The sequence below is a fragment of the Melopsittacus undulatus genome, chromosome 5 (genome assembly GCF_012275295.1).
Source record: "Melopsittacus undulatus isolate bMelUnd1 chromosome 5, bMelUnd1.mat.Z, whole genome shotgun sequence".
NCBI classification, from domain to species: Eukaryota; Metazoa; Chordata; class Aves; order Psittaciformes; family Psittaculidae; genus Melopsittacus; species Melopsittacus undulatus.
This window is the reverse complement of record NC_047531.1, coordinates 7,396,655-7,418,075: the sequence shown is the minus strand read 5'-3', so window position 1 is coordinate 7,418,075 and position 21,421 is coordinate 7,396,655. Positions and strand designations below refer to the sequence as shown.

The 21,421-nt window shown below is 43.3% G+C and overlaps 1 protein-coding gene across 2 annotated transcripts in view; it reads left to right on the top strand.

Annotated features, from left to right (window-relative positions):
- SRGAP1 (SLIT-ROBO Rho GTPase activating protein 1) overlaps positions 1-21,190 on the top strand; it is a 150,716-nt gene extending 129,526 nt beyond the window's left edge. For both annotated transcript variants that reach the window (XM_034062883.1, XM_034062882.1), the window contains exons 16-22: positions 4,660-4,765; positions 6,739-6,963; positions 8,089-8,168; positions 14,616-14,796; positions 15,384-15,518; positions 15,645-15,990; positions 18,080-21,190. In XM_034062883.1, coding sequence (XP_033918774.1) covers positions 4,660-4,765; positions 6,739-6,963; positions 8,089-8,168; positions 14,616-14,796; positions 15,384-15,518; positions 15,645-15,990; positions 18,080-18,457 — 1,451 coding nt within the window. In that variant the 3' untranslated portion in view covers positions 18,458-21,190. The remainder of the gene's footprint in view (positions 1-4,659; positions 4,766-6,738; positions 6,964-8,088; positions 8,169-14,615; positions 14,797-15,383; positions 15,519-15,644; positions 15,991-18,079) is intronic.
- The last annotated feature ends 231 nt before the right edge of the window (positions 21,191-21,421 follow it).

The window sequence follows — 21,421 nt, the reverse complement described above, 5'->3', positions numbered from 1 at the left end:
ATGTTATGTAGGATGAATGGATCCATGTCTTCATTTATAATTTAGTTTTATTTGTGTTTGGGGGCTTCAGTTAAACCTATTTAACTCAAACGCAGTTTCACCATAAACACAGTTAGAAACACAGGCTTCAGCTGTTTTCTCCCCTCTCAGTTTTCCTTTACTGTTCTGAGGCAGATTGTTCATTTTTGATCTGTTCCATCTTAGAGCCTGCATTTGCAAAAACTTCAGAAGTAGTTAAAATGTGTTACATCTCATGGAAGAATGGACATACATTGATTCTGTGTGTCTCTGCAGTAAGCAAAGGTGACACCACTTCTCCAGAACAGGTTCCAGTGTTCTTGGAGGCTGAAGATGACACCTTTTAAGGCTTGAGTAGCTAGGATTTATGTCTGTCTCCTGCTATTGAGAACTGGTCCTTAGCCCATGGCTGGCAAAGAGGCAGCTAGCTGATGAGTAATTCTCCCATTTATGCAATGACATTAGTCTCATCTAGATTCATTCATCCAGTTCAAGGACAAGAAGTGTTTGCAAAGGAAGTCCATGGGAGATCAGTAAATAAATCTTTTCCAGGAGCAATGCAGAATTGCACTGCAACACAAGTTCTTGTAAAGGTTGTGATCTGCTTCTTTGGAGGGTTTTATGAACAGGTTGCACAGACATCCCTAAGAGGTGATTAAGGTGAAGTCAAAGGGTGAGATTGTAGACTTAAATGACCTGAAGAGTCCTCTGAGCTCTCTGCTTTTCATTCTTTGTAGTACCAAGTGGAGACTCTGTAGAATCCAGGCACCTCTGATGTTTAGATGCCTAGATAGTGTTATGGACACAGAGAAAACCAAACTTCTTCTATTATAGGAGTGCTTTGCTCCATTGTTGTCTGATAAAAATACATTAATAGTTCTGGACACATGTGCCTCTCTCTTCCACAGAGCACTGCAGTCATGAATCCCAGCAGCTGGCCTCTTCCCCTTCTCTTGTTTCACCCCACAAATGTCTCATGTGCTCTGTGTTGCACTGTAGCTCCACCTTCTTGTCTGGCTGCAGGAAACTCCTGCTTGTGGGTTTGGCCCCCATGCCTGAGATGGGTCTGGGAGGCAGGTGTGTCAGAGCAGTGCTCCAGAAGTCCTGCTCTGCTCTGAGAACTGGGAACTACAGAACAAAACCCATTTCTATTTGTGATATTTACCTAATGGTGGTCTTGATTTGCGGTTGATATTCATGTGTCCTTCACACAGATTTCCATTCCCTCTCTCACTCCACAGTGAGAAAACCATGTTTGTTCTCAGTGTGCTTGGCCTTGCCAGAGGCTGGTCCTGTTGCTTATGTCTGAGAATGTGAATCTCATCATTAGAGTAATGAACCAGTTTTCAAATCCCCTGATTTCTATTTGTGCTTGGTAGCTAATTGCGCTATTAGAAAAAGTCATGTAATATCAACACATCAGCTTTCTTAGCTGAGAACTGGGTAATACCTGAGCAGGTGCTGAGGTAGGGCTTATTACAGTTCTTGACAATCAGAGTAATGAAAAGAAGGCCCCCAACAGAAGTTGCTGTGAGAGTGGGGGATGCAGCCAGCTTTCTGCAGTGTTGGGATTGCCGGTGATGCCTTGGAGCAGCCAGCTGGTAGCTTGGATGGCCATTCTGCCCTGAGGTTCCCCTTCAGCAAAGCTGGTAGAGGCAAAGCAATGCTTTCTCTTCGCTCTGCATGGGAAACAGTGGAGCTGCTAATTCTGTCTGCCTGGATGCAGGAAGATTGCTCTATATTCACTCCTTCTTTCCTACATATCCAAATGCACACTGTGTACACACAAGAAATGATGACATTTGGCTCCTAATTTAAAAGCAGCATGCAAATACATAACGTTAATACATAACTTTATTACCTGTCTCCTTTAAACCAAATCAGTGCTGAGAAAGAAAAACAAGGAAATCATGGAAAGTGCATAAATTTTCCACTTGGCTGTAGTTTGGATTCTCAATACAGGGGCTCTCATGCAGGCTGGGACTGGGTTACCAGGAAGGTGTTACAAATACACACACCTTATTCGAGCATGTATAGCTTGTAAATGCTTCAGTACAGAGGTGACCTGCTAGTACTTAGTGCTGATTATGCTCCTAGTAGGACAGCTGGGATAGCTCAACACATTGGTCATACAGCCAGACTCTTTAGACTGACTGTGCATGCCCATGCTGCCTAATGGGAGCAGTTTCTGGCCCATACATCTTGTGAACCATGTCTAGGAACTACTTGAAAGAGTTGTAGTTGGCACAGACCACAGGCATGTTGGAGAGTGACAAGTACTGTGTGCTAGCTGCCTACTGGTGTTCAAGGCTATAGCCCATCCTGCTTTTAGCTCACTAGTTTGGACAGAGCTATTGCATCCAGACAGGAAGCACACTGCTGGAAGGAGCTGCTGGACACATCTGGAGCCCAGCCAGCGCATTTCTTGGGTCTGATTTGAGTTCAGCAATGACTGAACCTGGTCCAGGGCCTGTCTCCAGAACTGGCTGGAAGAGGCAGGTCTGCAGCACAAGGCATTAGCCAGCAAGGGCTGTAATGCAGAAGGCAGGTCCTGGTGCTGTGTCACAACTTCTCACTGCATCCAGCAGACAGTGGAAGAGCTGTTCCACAGCACCCTACAGCAGTGCTGCTGAGGTGGGACTATTGAAAAACAGAGCCAAAGTGCCGTTGGACCTTCCTCCTTCAGCCCCACTCCATAGAAAATCTACCTGTGCACAGGCACACAGGCTCAAAACCACCCAGACCTATAACTCTGTCTAGAGACAGGCTTGTCAGGGGGAAGGTCAGCTGAGCCAGACTCAGAAGGCACTGATACAGGCAGGCTCCTTCCATTGGGAGTGGTTTAGTTTAGGCAGCTGGAGAAAGGCTTTGCCCTAACACTGGTGTCTGAGGGCAGTGCAGAACAGCAGTGAGGGTCTGTAGCATTGGTGTCTCCAAGATGCTGTATGCACTGGTAAGGGAGAGGGAAATTGTGGTTGCTCTGTGAATCCTCACTGTGCAAGCAGCTCCCAGGCTTTAGCACATCCTGCCACGGACTCCAGTTCTTGACCAGTAACCAAAATACTTCTTGATTCATGCAGTCCAGATTTGACAGAAACAGCAAAATAACTTTCAAGTTCCATACTCCACTTGAGAAAAGTGCAATGGCTTGAACTGATCTTCAGCTAGAGTTTGGGTTCAGGGTGACTCATAAGGTTATAAATTACACAACTTGTCAGTAGTCCTCTTCCCTACCAGCTCTGTGGCAGCTCACCAGGGCCACTGTTCCAGCCTCCAGCCGCTCTGCCAGGGAATGGGTTTTTACCTCCTTCAGCACTTCTGCTCTGCTGCTCCTGCAGTAGGTACCACAGTCCACATTCCCCACCACCACCAGTTTACTATACTGGCATTTCTTACTGCACTCCAGCACTTGGCATGGTAAACAGAAGTCTTGCTACTGGACATGCTCTGCTCATGCTTAGTTCTTGGTACCAAAGTACTAATTACTAGACACCAGTTATTCTGAGAACCATAAGTCAACACATATTTTGCATCTACAAACAAATGCTAGTTGGTAGAAATAGCCATACCAAAGAGCACAAATAAACACTAGGAGCTCTGTTTACAGTAGAACACTTATATGTAAGTAATTCTTTTCAAATGTGTGCTCTGAAATACCATGTTTTATGGTAAAGTTGGCTTTTCAGCTATTGGAATCAGCTCCTGTTTCTCATTTCCAAATTTCTGGATGTCCATTTCAGTGCCACTGGACAGTATTTCTCATGTAGTTTGCTGAGATTTCCCCTAGATGTTGTTAATGGCAGCGTTCTTTCTTGGCTGACATAAAAAGCATTGCTGAAGTTTTAGGTTGTTTCTAACAGTGTCATTTACACAGACAACACATTGAGTAAAACAGTGATATATTACAGATTTTGAAAAACAACTTAGGCTTTTATCCCATCACTATCCCACTTACAGCTATATAATCTTTCTGACCAACATAGAAGATAGATAATGCATCCTCATTATAAGACATTAGGAAGTGATGCTTTTCTTAAGCTGACCTTGTTTTGCTGGCTTCAGAAGAATTTTGATGGACTGCTATAAAATCATTTGGGAAAATACATGTAATCTGTATGTTTGTTGTTTACACACTGTAAAACCATAAACCAAACACTGGTTTATGAGAATAACCACAAATTCATCCCCCACAGCACTGCCTACACATCTAATTTGCCATTCTGAGAGCTACAGCTGGACATTTGATTAAGAAAACTCATTAGAGAGGCTCAGTGATTGGAATATTACATCTGATATGAGCATTCAAGTAAAGAGAATGAATCTGTATTTGAAACTGATGGCAAACATCTTTCCTTGGCTCCCTGAGGTATTGTGGGTTTGTGAGATGTCCAGCTCAGCAAGTGGCCAGGGTTTGCCTTAGGCAGATTTGTAACTTCTTATATTTAAAAATGTTACTTTTTAAACTGTGTGGGTTTAATGAGAGGCAGGACTTTTAACTCTTATTTTCCTAATAGGTCAAAATGAGAAGATATTGGCTAGGGATGTGTGATGATAGAGTCAAAGTAAATTGAGTAAACTGACTGAATGCCATGTTAGACCATCATATGAAAGGGGACTTAAAATACTTTCTTCTGATTGCAGGAATAGACAATCTCTATGAGAGGGCTCTTAACATCCGCAAACTCCTCCTTACTTTGCCCAGGTCGGTCCTTATAGTGATGAGATACCTCTTCGCCTTCCTTAACCAGTAAGTGCTTTGTAATATGCTGAGGTACAGTGTCTATATCTGCCTTCCTCCGCTTGTGTTGAAGTTCTTTGGGTTTATTCATACTTTATGTAGAATTTAAGCTCCATTTAGCCCAAAAGATGATCTTCTAATTGGCAATGAAAATAGAAGGAAAACACGAGGTTTCATTCAAATTAAACTTCCATTTGTCCAAATCTGAGTAGTAGTAGTAGCAGTAGTAAGAAGACAGATTAAAGTGTTGTCTGACATAGGGAGTGCAGGCTACACTGTGTTACAGCATTGAAGCTGGTAACAAAAAAAGCTCAGAAGAAAATTTACAAACAAACTATAACTGCATTAAAAATAGCTTATGCAATTTAAAAGCAGAATATTCTTTTTTTGTCCTTATCTCAAGCTGATTTCAATCTCCTGACGATAAAAATAAACAGTACATTCAAGCAGCACAGGCGTTACAAGCTGCGTATTTGATGCTAGACACCCCCAGGCTGAGATTTGGTGTTGCTGCTTCAGTATTCTGCTAAAAGGGCAAGCAGTATAGAGGATGTATAGCTAGTGTGTATACTTTGACATAAAGTATCTTGGTTCTCACATTGCAAAACACAGGCAGGTGCTGGAAGGAGGGTTGTGTCAGAAAGGGGAAGTGGTGTTTGTGTCTTCATCACCCCAGAAAAACTTCTTCGTTTTCATCATTCAGAAAGTAAAGGACAGGTTGGGCAATTGCACTGTTTCATCCTCCAGTCTTTCACAGCCCTCTCTCGTTTTGCTGAGTGTTTTCACTGAAAATGTTGCTTCTTGTGCACTTTGCCCCTATTCTAGCTGCCATGTTGTCTGTTTCCTACTGTATCTGTTTTCATGTTGCCTTTTTCCTCTTTCTTTTTTCCTAAATTTGCCCTCTGCTGATTCATTCTGTCTTTGTGACCTTCCCCATTTCATCCATCCTGTCTGTTCCTATAGAAACAGGCTCTTTGCAGGCAGGTTATGTGTGCGTGCCTGCATTCACAGCTGTTCCCATTTCCTTTCTTCTGGTAATTTCTGAACCACTTTCAAGCAGTATTTTAAAGAGGGGCAGAGATCTAAAGTGTTATGAAAATTACCATTCCTTTGAAGCATGAATTCAGCCCCCAGAAATGACACTGTGTAAATGTCTTGAAAGCTTATATCACAGCTTGACCTCTACTTAGACATACAGATTGACCAGAGCTATGAGGCTATACTTGTTACACAATCACGTTAACTACATCTGTGCTCTCCACAGGAATGCAATTCAGAAAGCAGGCTAACTCCCTTACTACCTCCAAATTGTCTTGTTGCATCCACAGGAAAAAACATTCCCATAATGTGGCTTTCTGCAAATCCAATTCTGCTTTTTGCATATGCAGTTATGCCTGCTTGGCTACATGAAATCGTTAGATCTCATGGCAGACCTCACCTGTTCTAGCATCCCGCTCAAGGCTTCTAATGTTATATCAAGCTGTTCTAGGCTTTGTCCAGTCCAGAACCACAAAGGGCAGAGAATCCACAGCCTCTCTGTGTTGCCTCCAGAAGGACAATTAAGTCTTCCTAAGTTATATAGGCAGTTGATGGAAGAGATGTGTCAAGGTCTGATGAAACATTATGGGCATGTATATCCATCCACTTAGCATCCAGTGCACTTGGGCCTCCAAGGATAAACACAGTGAGATAGAAGCAGCAGCGGCTAATGCATTTTACATTAGCCCTTTAGGTTGGCATACACTAAACACAATAGTGTGAGAACCCATACATACATATACATACATATTTGTGCTATAAACTCGCTTTATAATGTATATAGCCTGTTGAAGAAATCTCCTGTTTTGTTTTGTTACTTTATGTGGGATTAAGTGTCAAGGAGAACAGGAAATCCCTAAATTGTGATGGAAAATAAGGTTTCTCCAGAATAAGGTTAGTCATAGAGGAAAAGACGTTTTTTCTTGCTTTTTCTATTACAACAGCCTTTCTCAGTACAGTGATGAAAACATGATGGATCCATACAACCTGGCCATTTGTTTTGGGCCGACCCTGATGCCTGTTCCAGACATACAAGACCAGGTGTCTTGTCAGGCACACGTGAATGAGATAATCAAAACTATCATCATCCATCATGAGGCTATTTTTCCTGATGCTAAAGAACTTGATGGCCCAGTGTACGAAAAATGTATGGCTGGAGATGACTACTGGTAAGTCAGAATATTCCCCTTCTATCTCCTTAACAAACTCATCAGGCTGGTTGTCTGGAAAACTCCTGTGATACAGAATTACTTTTGCACACAGTAGAAGTATGAAGAGAAACGGGAATAACATTCAGGTTCACATAGAAAAGTGCTAGTTATAAATATATATGAAGCAAAGGCAATTGTGATGAGGTTCCCTACATTTTGTGGAGTAAGCTACCCTTGTGTTCAGCCAGGAATTCCAGGTGTACTATGCAGAGCACACAGCCAGGTAGCAAACTGGCTCTCTGGCTGTGAACCACCTTAACAAATTTCAGCTTATGAAACCTTATCTCTGCTCCCTTCTCCTCTGTCATGGTCTAACCCAGCAGGTAGTTAGGCAGTACACAGCCATTCACTCCCCTCTGTCCTGGTGGGATGGGGAAGAGAATAGGGACAAAAAGTAAAACGTATGTGTTGGTATCAAAACAGTTTAATAGTACAGAAATGGAAGGGGAAATAATAAGGACATTAATAACAATAATAATTATAGAAGAATTAGAATATACATAACAAGTTATGTACAATTGCTCACTACCCACAGACCACTGCCTAACCAGTTCCCAAGCACCAGCTTCCAGCCAGCTTTCCCCTCAGTTTATATGCTGAGCATGACACCATATGGCATGGAATATCCCTTTGGTCAGTTAGGATCGAAGGGGGTCCCCTCCCAGGTTCTTGTTCACCCCCAGCCTGCTCACTGGTGGGGTGGGGTAAGAGGCAGAAAATGCCATGACAGTGTAATCACTGCTCAGCAACAGCTAAAACATCGGGGTGTTATCAACGTGATTCTCACACTTAAGCCAAAACACAGCACGGCACCAGCCACTGGGAAGAAAATGAACTCTATCCCAGCTGAAACCAGGACACTCTCCTAGCAACACACATACAGGTTTTGGAAACATCTTGATAACTGAAGATGTAGTTTGAAAGAGAGTGTAGGCTTCTTTAGTAACTCTGTATTCATAGAATGTCACGAGAATTATGTTGCACATAACTTTATAACTTTGCAAGAATAAGTTTAAATAATCTCTTGGGGTGGCATACTTTTGATATGTGTGTTTCTCTGCTCAACCTTTTGTTTCCCTTCAGTGACAGCCCATACAGCGAACATGGTACATTAGAGGAAGTGGACCAGGATGCTAGTACAGAGCCCCACACCAGTGAAGATGGTATGTCTGTCACATTATTGTGCCTTTGATGGGAGTAAGTTTTACAGGTGTTTCATGCGGGAGACCTTCCTCCTTTCCTCATTTGAAAATGCCTTATTTGAAAGAAAAGGGTTTCAGTCCTGGTGTTCTGTAGCAAAGCCAGAATCTCTAATCTCTGTTTGTGTGCTTTTTCACTTTGATTCATCTGTGTTTGACCAGCTGTTTCCTTCTTCTCTCTTGATTTGCAGTCACAGGAAGGGCAAGAGAGAAACTATTTCAGTCAGCACATATTATTTTCTGATATAATGTTACATTTTTAGAGACTCTTTACCTTTTGTCTGCAAAAACTAAACTTATCAACTGCGTCTTTAAGTATTTCAGCTAAGGGATATTTGCCACTCAGTGGACTCTGTTTTGATGTGAATTTAAAAGCTGTTCCATTGAAAGGATTTATAACTACTGAAAAACATGTGTGACCCCCTACAGTGAAACTTCTGAACAATAGTCATTTGCTATAAATATTAATCACATATACTCTGACAGTTCTGATTGCAGTGGATATCCATGGGAAAACATGATGCCTTTCTGTTATAGTAATTCTTTTTAGCCGGATTTCCTAAAGGGGTATCTGACTGTGATATATTTCAGTTGGACCATCCTTCAGGTGGCCCTCCCAGTAACTTCTGCCCCTTTTCACATAAGTGTTGCAGATGGAAAGAGGTGTCACAATTATTAAGTAGCTCCCATTTTCCTGACAATTAGTAGCCATTTAGAGGTGGAGGTTTCAGAATAACACTCCTGTAGAGAAGAGCTGCAGCATGAGCTCACTGCATATCTGGCCAGCAGGCAAGCCAGAGAGAGCAACCAGCACACATGCACTTAGCACCCTAGCTAAGCTTCCCTTTGTCCATCTCAGAGGATGTGTGGAAGGAGGAAGAGGAAGAGACAGATAGGGAGGAAGGGGAGGAAAAAAGCTACAACAGAGAAGGGATTTATGTTTTTAAAGTACGTCATAAGGGATACTGGTTAGGGGCTGGGATGATTGCCACAGGGAAGTGGAACAGGAAGGTATATCTATAGGAAACCTGGCTACACTGGTCCCATTGCACACAGAACAATGTAAACATAGTTCCGCTCTAGCTAAACCCATCTGCTTTGTCACGTAGACAAGCTGTCAGTGACAGATTGCTTGTCTCTTCCCCTTTGCCGTGGTGAGGAGGGGCAGGCACAGTCTATCACTGCAGATGTTTGGAAAGGAGGGACAGTTGGGTGAGCAGGCATCATAGAAGGCGGTGGGAAACTGAGGATAGAAGTCAGTGTTAATCTTCTGCCTAGGGTGTAAACCCATGCCTGCACCCACACTAAGGAATGCCAGCAGCTTTACAAGATAGCCTGTACATGGTTCCTCTTGATCAGCGCTGTAGAGCTAACCCCCCATCTTTCTACAGCACAGCTGTGCTAAATGGTGTGAACAAACTCATAGTTGCATTTTGTTTTCCCAAGATCATATAGCTGTACTTTATAAGAGCTCCTTCTTCCATTGGAGGTGTGAAGCAAGAGTAGAAGCTGAAGAAGTGTCTTCATCAGGGACTGTAGTGACAGGACGAGGGGTCTTAGGTTCAAACTTAAACAGGGGAAGTTCAGGTTAGATAGAAGGAAGAAATCCTTTACTGTGAGGGTGGTGAGGCACTGGAATGGGTTGCCCAAGAAAGTTATGAATGCTCCATCCCTGGCAGTGTTCAAGGCCAGGTTGGACACAGGGGCTTTGAGCAGTCTGCTCTAGTAGAAGGTGTCCCTGCCCATGGCAGGGAGGTTGGAACTGGATGAGCTGTGAGGTCCCTTCCAACACAAACCATTCTATGATTCTAAGTCTGTCTGTCTCTCATTTAGAGCACAAGTGAAGCAGTGAAATCCTGACACACTCTGACGTGTGCTGGCACACTGGTTTGGCTGGGGCCAGCTTTGGGGCTCTGTGACCAAACTGAGAGACAAAGGCCCGAGTGGGTATGGAGAAGAAGTGCAGCTTTTCAGCAGCACTCTAAAGCACTTACTTCATGCCTAGGAAAGATGAAAACACCACCAGGATCCAGAGGAGCAGGACAGTGGCATCGCACAGTGCATCACCTGTGCCTCAATGGCCATGGGCTCTATCTCACCACAGTGTTGTTATAATAACAGTTTTACATTCCTGTTGTGGTGCTGCCTATGGTATGACTGTGTTACTGGTGAAGACAAGCCCTGAAGAGAATAGCTGTCAACAGGACAAAGTTCTGATAAACGATGTAACTGCTCAAGACATGGGTTTTGCTCACCAGATTGGTCTGGAATTTAATTCGGGTTGCCTCATTGCACCTTTTTAAGTAATTCATTGAGAAAGGAAGTGGACATTAAGGAAAACACATAAGTTTCTTCTTTCTCCTAAACCTGGAAATGAAATAGAAAATGTGCTGAAGCTGATGCACAAAATAATCTGTTCTACTGCAGAAGAGCCTTTACCTGAAAGTGCCTGTATAGTAAAGATTCAGAGGATATTGGTCATGTTTTGATGAAGCAGTTTTTAGCATATTTCCTTTAACTTTGGTTTGCTGGAGATTTTTATTCTTGTTGGAGGCACGTGGGAAAGGGTGGCGAGGTTTGTTTTCGAAGGAAGTAAGAGGGAATTTCCTGAGGAAGTTAAACAGATGGGTTTCTCCTGGGAAAACATACATATCATTAATATCACACTGTTCATAGGTATCTCATAAACACAAGGTAAAAACTGAGATGGTAGTTCTGGTGGAAACAAAACTTCCAGGGAAACATAGGACTGTAAGCTGTTGTTTTGTCCCCAGCACACAGTAATTTTCCCACTTTTCAGTAGTGTGTGCTGTAGTCAGCATTTTGCCAGCTTCTGTTTTGTCAACACCTTGTAGCATTTCTTTGCTTTCATTGTTCCCCAGCCAGAGAACCACTGTCCTGGAGACAGGACTTGGAAATTGCAAAGCCACTGTTCCCTGATGGGGTGCAGAAAGGGGATAAAGACATTGGGAGATAGTGTCTTCCCAGGACATACTCTGTTCCCAACAGCCAGGGTACATCTGAACAGGGGCAGAGCAACCCACCCCCTTCACCTCCACCCTAGAAAGAAGTGCAGGGGATGGTCTCCCCTCTCTTCCTTAGCTCCTTGTGCCTTGAGGCAGGGAGGGCAGCACAATGCCACTTAAGTGCCATCACCCCTATAGGGAAGTTAGTGCTACATCTGGCACTCCGATCCCAAAACTGATATTAGCACTTGTGTTTCTTCTGCCCTTTCTGCTCTTGCAAGCAGCGAAGCTTTTCCCACAGTTCTTCAGTTTGTCCTAATGTGTCACTTCCATAGAGTCACCTGAGTCACTGGAGGTGATAGCTGGTGAGATACTGGATGTCATCAAATCCTTTTGCTGTTGTAGGCAGATGCTCACAGTGTGGACAGAGCAGAGCAATTGCATTGCCCTCCGAACTGTCAATTTTACCATTAGACATTCAGTACCACATGGATTTCAGTTACAGATCCCAAATTTAGCTTTCATCCTCTATTTTGGAAATACTTGTCATTCAGTAAATCTTGATTATTAAATGGCTTAACTTTTAAAAATGCATTTATTTCTAGAAGTAACTGTCACAGTACTTTGGTTTCAACTATTGAGGCTTGACCTCTAACAAGGTGAATTACTGTTTAAGTACAGTCTCAGTGCTGTTTGCTCTGTCCGTGTAGAAGCAACATTCAAGCAAAGAAAATGCCCCTTTCAAAATGGTAAAGCCTGCCTGCACTTACTTTTTCCTCTATTAAGAAAACTGTGTGAGATCTACTGGGCACTTCTCCCTGAGGAGCTGGGATTTCTTACCCAGGCAATCTACCAAGCATGTCTCAGAAGTCACATCCATTATGAGTACATTACCCATTCATACAGCTGATTCCAGTGGGGCAGACCTCTGAGAAAGCGTGTGAGTCTTGCAGGCAATGGAAGGATACAAAAACCAGATTCCCATCATGCACCAGACTTAGATTAGTGTAATTCCACTGAGGGAGATAGAACTATTTCTAGTTCAGTCCATTAATTTGTAAATAGGAAGACCTGTATACTCAAATATAGATACTGAATGGTCTGTTGAAATTAGCAGAGAAATGGGAAATTGCACAGATAATCAGTGTAGGGATTTATCAATAAACCCAGTACCCTTGGCCATTACCAGTTAACTTCAGAGAATGTCAAAGGAAAATATGTACAGGAAAGCTGGGATTTTCTTACTTGCTGTAAAGGTTTTTTGTTCAGCTGGGGTTTCTTTAATTTTAAAGTATTACCAATTAGTGAGTGGCTCTCTGAGAGCTGGGAGCTTTTGCTTCTGAATTCTTGACCCACTCTTCCATAACCCATAACTTACCTGCAATCTGAGAACAGCGTGTTCATACAAACATCTGCTCCTTTTCAGTCCTACCTGATCCCAGTAATACCTTCTTATAATGAATTCCACAAGCAACATGCATGATATGTATAGAAACAGTGTTCTTTTGTCAGTGGTGTATTATTGCTATTCAACATAATACTGCCCTCTTAAACACAATGCAAAATAAACAGGCATGTTTAGTTTTCTTTCTTTTCATTTGGCAGTGGGGTCTTTCCATGCCTATAGCTGCTTTGTCCCATCTGTACTTTTTGTTAGAGACCATAGACATAGTATCTAGAAATGACCACAAGATTGTATATTAGTGTGTATACACCAGCATTAAACATTTTCCAGTTTTACAGAGTGTTCCTTTCTATGCCATCTTTACATTTTCTTTACCTGAAAACCATCAAACCAAGAAGCCTATCATCTCCCACTCACCCAGCAGGGAATGCTGCCGACAAGCCATGCTGCAGGGATGCATTTTCAGGAATTAATACTGCTATTGCTATGTTCTCATTGACACATACATAATCAAAGTAATTTCTGCCAGCGTACATTACTATTGCATTTGTAGCAGTGAGTTCCCCATACCACTGCCTGCCATCTTTGGAAGGTTTCTGAGTTTGTAACTCCTAAACACCCTGCAGATCATCACTGACAGGAGCTCTTAGCCCGACTGCAGAAGCAGCAAACCACAGGGCAGCCTTCTGCAGGCTGGGCAAGTTATTAAAGAAACAAGCTGTAAACTGTAACCTCAATAAAGGGGCTTTCATTATGTGTTCGTGATGCAGGATGAAGTTAATTTTAAAAAGACATTCCTGTGCAAAACGTTGTCATAAGGGGACAGTGGCTTTCATTACCGGCCTGGTTCTTTGGGGAGTTACAGCATCAGCGGTTTTAGTTTGTACAGACAGAAAGTTGCTATGCTTTTCATTAGCCCAGATGTTAAATTTCCATCTATTGTTCTAATTATGTAAAGGAATTTGTCATTTTGGGGACTCTTGAGTTATTGCATTCAGCAAAGTGTGTGATTTTTAAACCTGTATTGTGCAGGCTTTTCTTCTTTGAGACTGTAATGACAGAGCTCAGGTACTTTTAGTTTCATGCAGAAGAAATTAGAGGTGCTAAAATCATAGCTGTTTCACCAGTGTCCAGCCACAGCTCTGAAGATACCTGCAGGCAGACCCTCAGCAGGGACCCTTCACTGACGTCAGTATGTTTCCAACCCAAGCACAGGTTACAGGACAGAGTCCATCACCAGTGTAAGGCTGGATTTACCAGCATACTGACAGAGGATTAGCCAGGACTGCTATAACCAATGTTTGACTTTAGAAAATACCAGTCTCCAGTGCAGAAGCCAGAAGAACTTGGGATGCTGGAGCAGGCAGAGCTGCCTCAGGCAGCTTCAGGCTGCACAGGGACTGCCCCTATGGAGGACTCATCCTTAGGTGTCTGCTTCACTGAAAAAGGGTGTTAAGGAAGCAGATTAAAGCACTGGGCTTCAGTGTTGACTAAAACACTAAGTTTTCACTAGGTCTGCATGCTCGTCATGTAAAACACAGAAATGTCATCACCCAGTTAAGCAAAGTATCCCTATTCATGCACAGATAAATACCATCTTCTTTTGCCATCACAGATATTAGAGATGCTCCGGTTTACTTTTCCTTTGTCAGACTGGTTCCTCGGGTCTCTGATTATTTATCTGAGTTTGTTCATCCTATTTTTGGCCTCCATCGCACTCCCCAGCCATGTAGGAGCCCTTGCAGCAGAGGCAGAGGCCTCTGCCCCAGCAGCAGCTATTGCAATGTTTGAGTATGCTGTTATGTTTTCTGCAGCTTGTGAGGCAACCCAGATGCTTTATGCTTGTGGCACAGATTGATTATGTTTCTTTGTAAGGGACATATTATAACTACTGCCCGAAGTCTGCCTTAGCTCAGCTGGTCTCTGATCAATAGGAGTGAGCACTGAGAAAATGCAATAAATGCGGTTTATGAAACCAAAAGGAGCAGATAAGTCAGTGTGGAATCTGATACCTATTCTTCTTCTTCCCTCTGTACCCAGAGTGTGAGCCCATAGAAGCTATAGCAAAGTTTGACTACGTTGGAAGATCTGCACGAGAACTCTCTTTCAAGAAAGGAGCTTCCCTTCTGCTCTATCACCGAGCATCTGAAGACTGGTGGGAAGGAAGGCACAACGGAATTGATGGCCTTGTCCCTCACCAGTACATAGTGGTGCAGGATATGTAAGCAGTGTCTGGTGTGACTAGATCCTTAATGGGGTGTAAAAACATACTGAAGCAATTAACAAAGTGGGTTCCCAATGGGACAGTGGTTTGAAGTCTCAGATAGATAAAACATTTGCCTTCTGTGCAGGATGCCTCTGTCTTTATTGCCCTGAATTGACAGCTCTTAATCAAAAGGTACTGCTAGGCTAAGCTACCTTGTTTATGGGTGTGTTCCCAGTACATTAAGGGGCAGATGTTAATGCACCTATTTTAATTTTGCTATCTCTTTGCAGCAATTGCTGACATTTAACTTCAGAATAGCAAGGGCTGGAGAAATGCAGCCTTCAACTCTTGTTTTACAGTATTAAGCATGTACTTTGCCAAGGATGACAAAGTTCTTCCCTGCAGGAAGGTTACACATGAAATGTAAAGAGCTCAGTAAACAGAAGGATTATAAGGGATTTTTGGAGACATGGAGGGTCTGCAGTGCATTAAAACATGCCTGGTTTCATAAGCATAAGGGGGTAAATATCTGGGAGTGCCAAGTTACTCTCTGTCGCACTTAACTCACTGACTTCTCATTTCACCATGTGTGTTCTGTTCAGGGATGATACTTTCTCAGATACACTAAGTCAGAAAGCAGACAGTGAGGCCAGCAGCGGACCCATAACTGAGGATAAGTCATCATCAAAGGACATGAATTCTCCCACTGACCGTCACTCCGACACGTATTTAGGAAGGTAAGCTTGAGCAGAACATGTTCTCAGTAGTGCTGCTCACAGCTCAGGTAACACAGCAATCACTTCTCCGCGTGTTGATGATGGGTCACTGTGACTTGTCCTATAACCACTTCTTCGTTGGTGCAGGCAACGAAAGAGATCAGAACCTCCACCTCCTCTAAGACGCCCTGGCAGGAGCAGTGATGGCCACTGCCCCGTACACCCTCCTCACCCTCTCTCCAACTCCTCTGTGGATCTGGGTTCCCCCACCCTGGCAACTCACTGCAGTCCCAGAGCCCTCCTTCAGAATCGCAACCTCAATGCTGACAGCCCTGAGAGGCGGCGCAGGCCTGGCCATGGCAGTCTCACCAACATCAGTAGGCATGATTCTCTAAAGAAGATTGATAGCCCTCCAATTAGAAGATCTACATCATCCGGTCAGTACACGGGTTTCAATGACCATAAACCACTGGACCCAGAGTCGATAGCTCAGGTTTGTGTTTCCTTTGTTTCATGTCACTCTCTGATTTTCTGTGGAGGGAGTGTTGGTGAATAGCATAGCACAGAGCATATATGCTGGTAGGGGTGGGTGTGCAGGAGAATATCCTACTTATCTTTCTAAATACAGTGTGTGTGAAAGAAGGTGCACTAAGGGATCCTGGATAGAAGAAGCACAAGGGAGAACAGACATTGCAGAAGCAATAAAAAGAAATTATTTGCCGTTATAGTGTAATGAAATTGCCTCTGCCACACAAAACAGTAGGATAGTGTATGATTACAAGAGCTGTGTAAATCACTGTGCTCTGAGGAAGGCTGGCCTATTCTAACTTGCATGTAGAATCATAGAATCACAGAATAGTTAGGGTTTGAAAGGACCTTAAGATCATCCAGTTCCAACCCCCCTGCCGTGGGCAGGGACACCTCACACTAAACCTTCTCACCCAAGGCTTCATCCAGCCTGGCCTTGAACACTGCCAGGGATGGAGCATTCACAGCCTCCCTGGGCAACCCATTCCAGTGCCTCAGCACCCTAACAGTAAAGAATTTCTTCCTTAGATCCAGTCTAAACCTCTGCTATTTAAGTTTCAACCCATTACCCCTTGTCCTGTCACTACAGTCCCTAATGAATAGTCCCTCACCAGCATAATGTTCAATTATTTCACAGTATTACAGTATGTAGAAAAGTGCTCCGACTGGCTAGCAGCAACCGTTGCCATTCAGAGCACAGATTTACACTGCAGGGTGTTGTGAATTTGAGGTAGTTTTTGTATAGTTCTTATGTAGTTCATGCTATATGTTGATTTGATGCTTGTAGTTGTGCCTAAGAACATAATGTGCAAGACATCGCACCTGCGTAAATCATAGGCCATCTTATCCCCATGTGAACACTCCCCAGTCTCATTCCTGGCAGTGAAGAGGTGAGAAGGATGGAATAGGGAGCACCCTAAACATCCAATTGTTCCGCTGTACAGAGCTGGTAACAGCTCTTGAGCAAATAGATAACTGCTGCCTGCAGACCTCTCATTTTGTCTAGGTAGGATAACTTGATTACTAGGGTCACCCTGAGGGTACGATATGATTGCACAAGTATTTTACAATAACACTGGCACTTGTGTGTTAAAATTTAATGTACTGGTAATGCTTGCTTTCAAACCCTGCTTCCAGCAAGGGATAGAAGGGACTGTCATGCTTGGGTCAGAAAGATGAACCATGTATTACAGGAAGGTGTAAATGTTGTTACTGTTATATTTTACTGTCATTTATTCACTTTCCTAGAACCACATAGAGTGCTGTTTGGCTTAAGCTGCTGACTTTTTTTATGCACCTGGACTTGGGATCGTTCAGCAATTAGAAAGAAAACTGTGAAAGCCACTGTGAGCAAGCAGGAAACAACAGATATTTTAAGCTTAGCTGTATCTCAATACCACTGAAAAGTAGTAAATTAGTGTCTTGGTGCATTCTTTTAGCATTTGTGCCAGAAATCCTGAGGAAAAAAGATGATTTCTTATGTAAGCTCACTGAACAATATCTTGCATTTTTTTTCTGCATAAGATTTAACTCAGAGTCACAAGAGGAGAGAAGAGCTGATAGACACACAGGCTTTAGTTCCTTACAAAACCAGGTTTTATAATCCATTTGAGGGAGTACAGATCCTGAACACCTGAGGCACTAGACAATGGAAGCAGTTAGTGGAGAGTGAGCAAATGGGCTAAAATCCCTGCAGCTGCCAGTACACAGGAGATGACAGAAATCTTTGCAGTTAAAAACAATGCTAAGTGAATACCCATTGTCTTGAGAGTCAGATCATAAAATGGCCTAAAGTTTTGGTTTAATTGGTTTTTTGATTCTCTCATGTGAACACATTAAATGTTTGTAATGTCCAGCCAAAGCTGCCATCTTGACAATCATAGCATCTTCCAAATAAATGTGGTGCAAATTGGTTTTAGTGCTGTAATACTCATTAAAGAGAGGATGGTTGTCATTTTAATTCATGCATTTTTTTGCCCCATCCTTTTGCTCCTCTGATGCTTTGCCTTCAGTAGTGGTTTGAATGACCTGCTGCTCTCTGTGCTCTGACCCAGGACATTGAAGAGACAATGAACACGGCGCTGAACGAGCTCCGTGAGCTGGAGCGGCAAAGCTCAGCCAAGCACGCCCCTGATGTTGTGTTGGACACCTTGGAACAGATGAAGAACAGCCCTACCCCTGCCACCTCCACGGAGTCACTCAGCCCTCTCCACAGTGTCGTTCTAAGGAGCTCCGAGCCTCAGATCCGCCGTAGCACTAGTTCTTCCAGTGACACCATGAGTACTTTCAAGCCCATGGTGGCCCCTAGAATGGGAGTACAACTGAAACCTCCTGCTCTTAGGCCAAAACCTATTGTTCTTCCAAAAACAAATCCTAGCATAGGGCCTTCCCCTTCTTCCCAGGGTCCAGCTGACAAATCTTGCACAATGTAGACAGCTCAGCCACCCACAGTGCCTGGCTGGGGTATGCTAGGGAAAGGGATGGAGTAACAATAGAAGTCAGGGCTCCGTAACATCATTTGTTCATGTTTGTAACTGGAGAGGCTTTGTTTTTCAGTGTTTTTGAATGTATTGTCTGAAAGTAGCTACATTAACATGGGCATTTTTATTTTGTATGGTTTCAATTAAAAGAAAAACTGGACAATTGTGCATCATTTTAAAAACAAACGTAAACTTACTTGAAAACTTGATGCTGCACCATTTGTAATAAAATCAACACGGATCACAAACAGCTTGCCACATTGTACCATACTTCACAGTCTTACTGTAGCTATATGATAACAGATCCTGCACAAAACTAAGGGGTGGGGGGGTGGGGGGGACAGGGAGGTGGGACCTCTCACTTCTGGGTCACCAAACCAAATCTCAAGCAGGTTAGTAAGAGCCGAAATCTAGCATGTGAGGATTAAGTGTCTGTGTGGAATGCCTAAGTCATCTCAGGCCACATTTCTTATTTAAGACACAACAAAAAACCCACCAAGCCCACCACCAAACCCGCACAACTCGTATAATTGTCACCAAGTTTAGCTCTCTTGTTGGTGGTCTCACACAAGACAAGTGCTAGATGATGTGGAGATCGCATTGCCCTCACTGGTAAAAAGCAGCATTCCAGGTCACAGCTAAAGCACATCTCCAGGATTGCATCTAGAAACTACTTTTGCTGCCCTATGTAATAGTGTACCTTTCCCATGAAGCTAGACCTTCATTCCCTGATTCCGCATTTTCCACAAGAGCTGAATTCATCTAAAGTCCATAGTTGAGCAAGCCAGGCTCTGGGAAGTATGTGAACCTGGTGATCCATTGTGCAGGCCAGTAGGTGATTGGAACAATCAGCTGCACAGTAGCTTGGCAGAGTCTCCCGTTGACTTTACTGCTCAGTGTCCAATTAAAGTCAGGATTTGGATGGTATTAGTCAAGAGTTTGGAGCTGACCCAGCTCCCCTGCCTGCCTTGCCCAGCGCAAACACTGCGCATGTCCCCGTTATGCTGACGGCAGAAAGAAGGGGGCTCTCTATAGATGAGCCTCCTCCTGCAGCAGTGCAGGGTCACTCACAGGACGGGCAGCTGAGTTCCTACCGTCTCCATTCAAGCTGATTAAAGCTTCCATAACCACTTCCCCCCTTCCCCTTTCTTTTTCAGTGACAGAAATCAGTACCTTCCCTCTGTCTGTGTGAGTGACGGCTGTCAACTTTGCTTAGCGCTCTGTTGTTAGACTTTGTTAGGCGTGAACTAAATGTACAGCTGTTTTGCACATTGCGACAGTAAGCCATAACGTATTTTCCAACATCCAATTCATAAAGTAAGTTTCATTGAAGAGATGAGGGAAAAGTTCCATTGTGGTCCACCTATAGGCGTACAACCGGCTTTAAGTAAGACTTGTCCTTCCATGTATTCTTTAAGATCTCACTGTTGGAAAGCTTGAAGGCTTCTTGTTGAAAGCTACGTACCACTCACTGTACGTAACAGTTGAGTTTGGGAGGAGTAGTGATAAAATTTGATGGGCATAATGAATTACTGAGGTGACAGGAGTAATTTCCCGTTGTTACTTAGGAGCAACTTGTTCCTGCTCTGGTTTACACCCTGTAGATAGGTAATGCAAAGCCCCAGGTGTGAGAAGTTCCCCACAAACTGCCTCAGAGGCCCAAACTGCTCCTAGTATTTGCAAACCCTTCTCAAACCAGCCACAGACTTCATGCACAGGTAGGTTAAAGGCAAAGTCTTAGTCCACCATGGTGACCGTGCAGCAGTGGTCAGTGAACCTCTGGTCCTCTCACCTTGGCTGCCTGGTCCTAACACTAGCGCAAGAGCTTAAGCTAGGCCAGTGCAGGGCTGGGCTGTAGGGTCTGTTCACTTGGTCGGGACCAGAGCTGTTTTGAAGTAGTTCCCCAATGTACTAGACTCAGTGGAACAAACTGGAATTTTCAGCTTTCATTGACATGCAGTTTTAGTCTCATGCGTTTTTCAATTGACTCACTCGGCATAATTGAGATGGATACCTGTATCTTTAAATGGCATAGGGAATTTTGTATGTTTAAATAACTGTACTGGACTCCATAATGCTTATATTAGAAATTGTTTAGCAAAAGAAAATATTAGAAACAGTGCATTTAGTGAATGCATCCACTTAGTGCATTCACACAGTTAAATGTGTAGTTTGATGGTTATTATAGATACTTAAAAGTATAGTAAGTGGATATGTAACAGGAAAGACTGCTACAACTACAGACATACTAAAGGGTAACTCCTGCACACCTAATCCAATCAGTATTGTCCTTTACTGTCAAGTTTGATAAATTGCAGTACTGGTAGCTTCCTGCTTGTTGACTGTTACCTAATTGTGTCAATGTACATCTGTAGTATGTACATGTGAAAGTGCCTTTAAATTTTAGAGGAGCTTTAGCCTTGCTCTTGTACTGTTGCATTTCCATTGCATCCTTCCCTGTTCGTGAATGGCTGCATTCCCATTGCATTCCTTCCACTCTCGAAGAACAAATAAAAACATGGAATTTTCACGGTTCTGGAAGAGAAATGTACTGTTAATCTGTTGTGACAATGCACTTTTATGTATAGTACTGTACATTTTTGGCATGTACCATTACAAGCTTCCGTATACATTCAGGTTTGTTCCTCATAGTGTATCTTTATAATAAAGAAGATAGTTCTGTCTTTGCGTGTAGTTTTGCTGGGTAAATCACCATGTATTCCAACATTCCAACCCAGATTGCCAGTCTACCTCCCACATAAAGGGAACACTATTGGCAATCCCCAGCTACCCACACCCCACCCTGCATCAGATCCCATCAGTGTCTTAGCCTGAAGAATGCTCATTCCCGAACAGATTCCTACCTAACTTAAAGAGCACCATCCCCATAAGCTCACTCAAGCCCCTCCATACCCG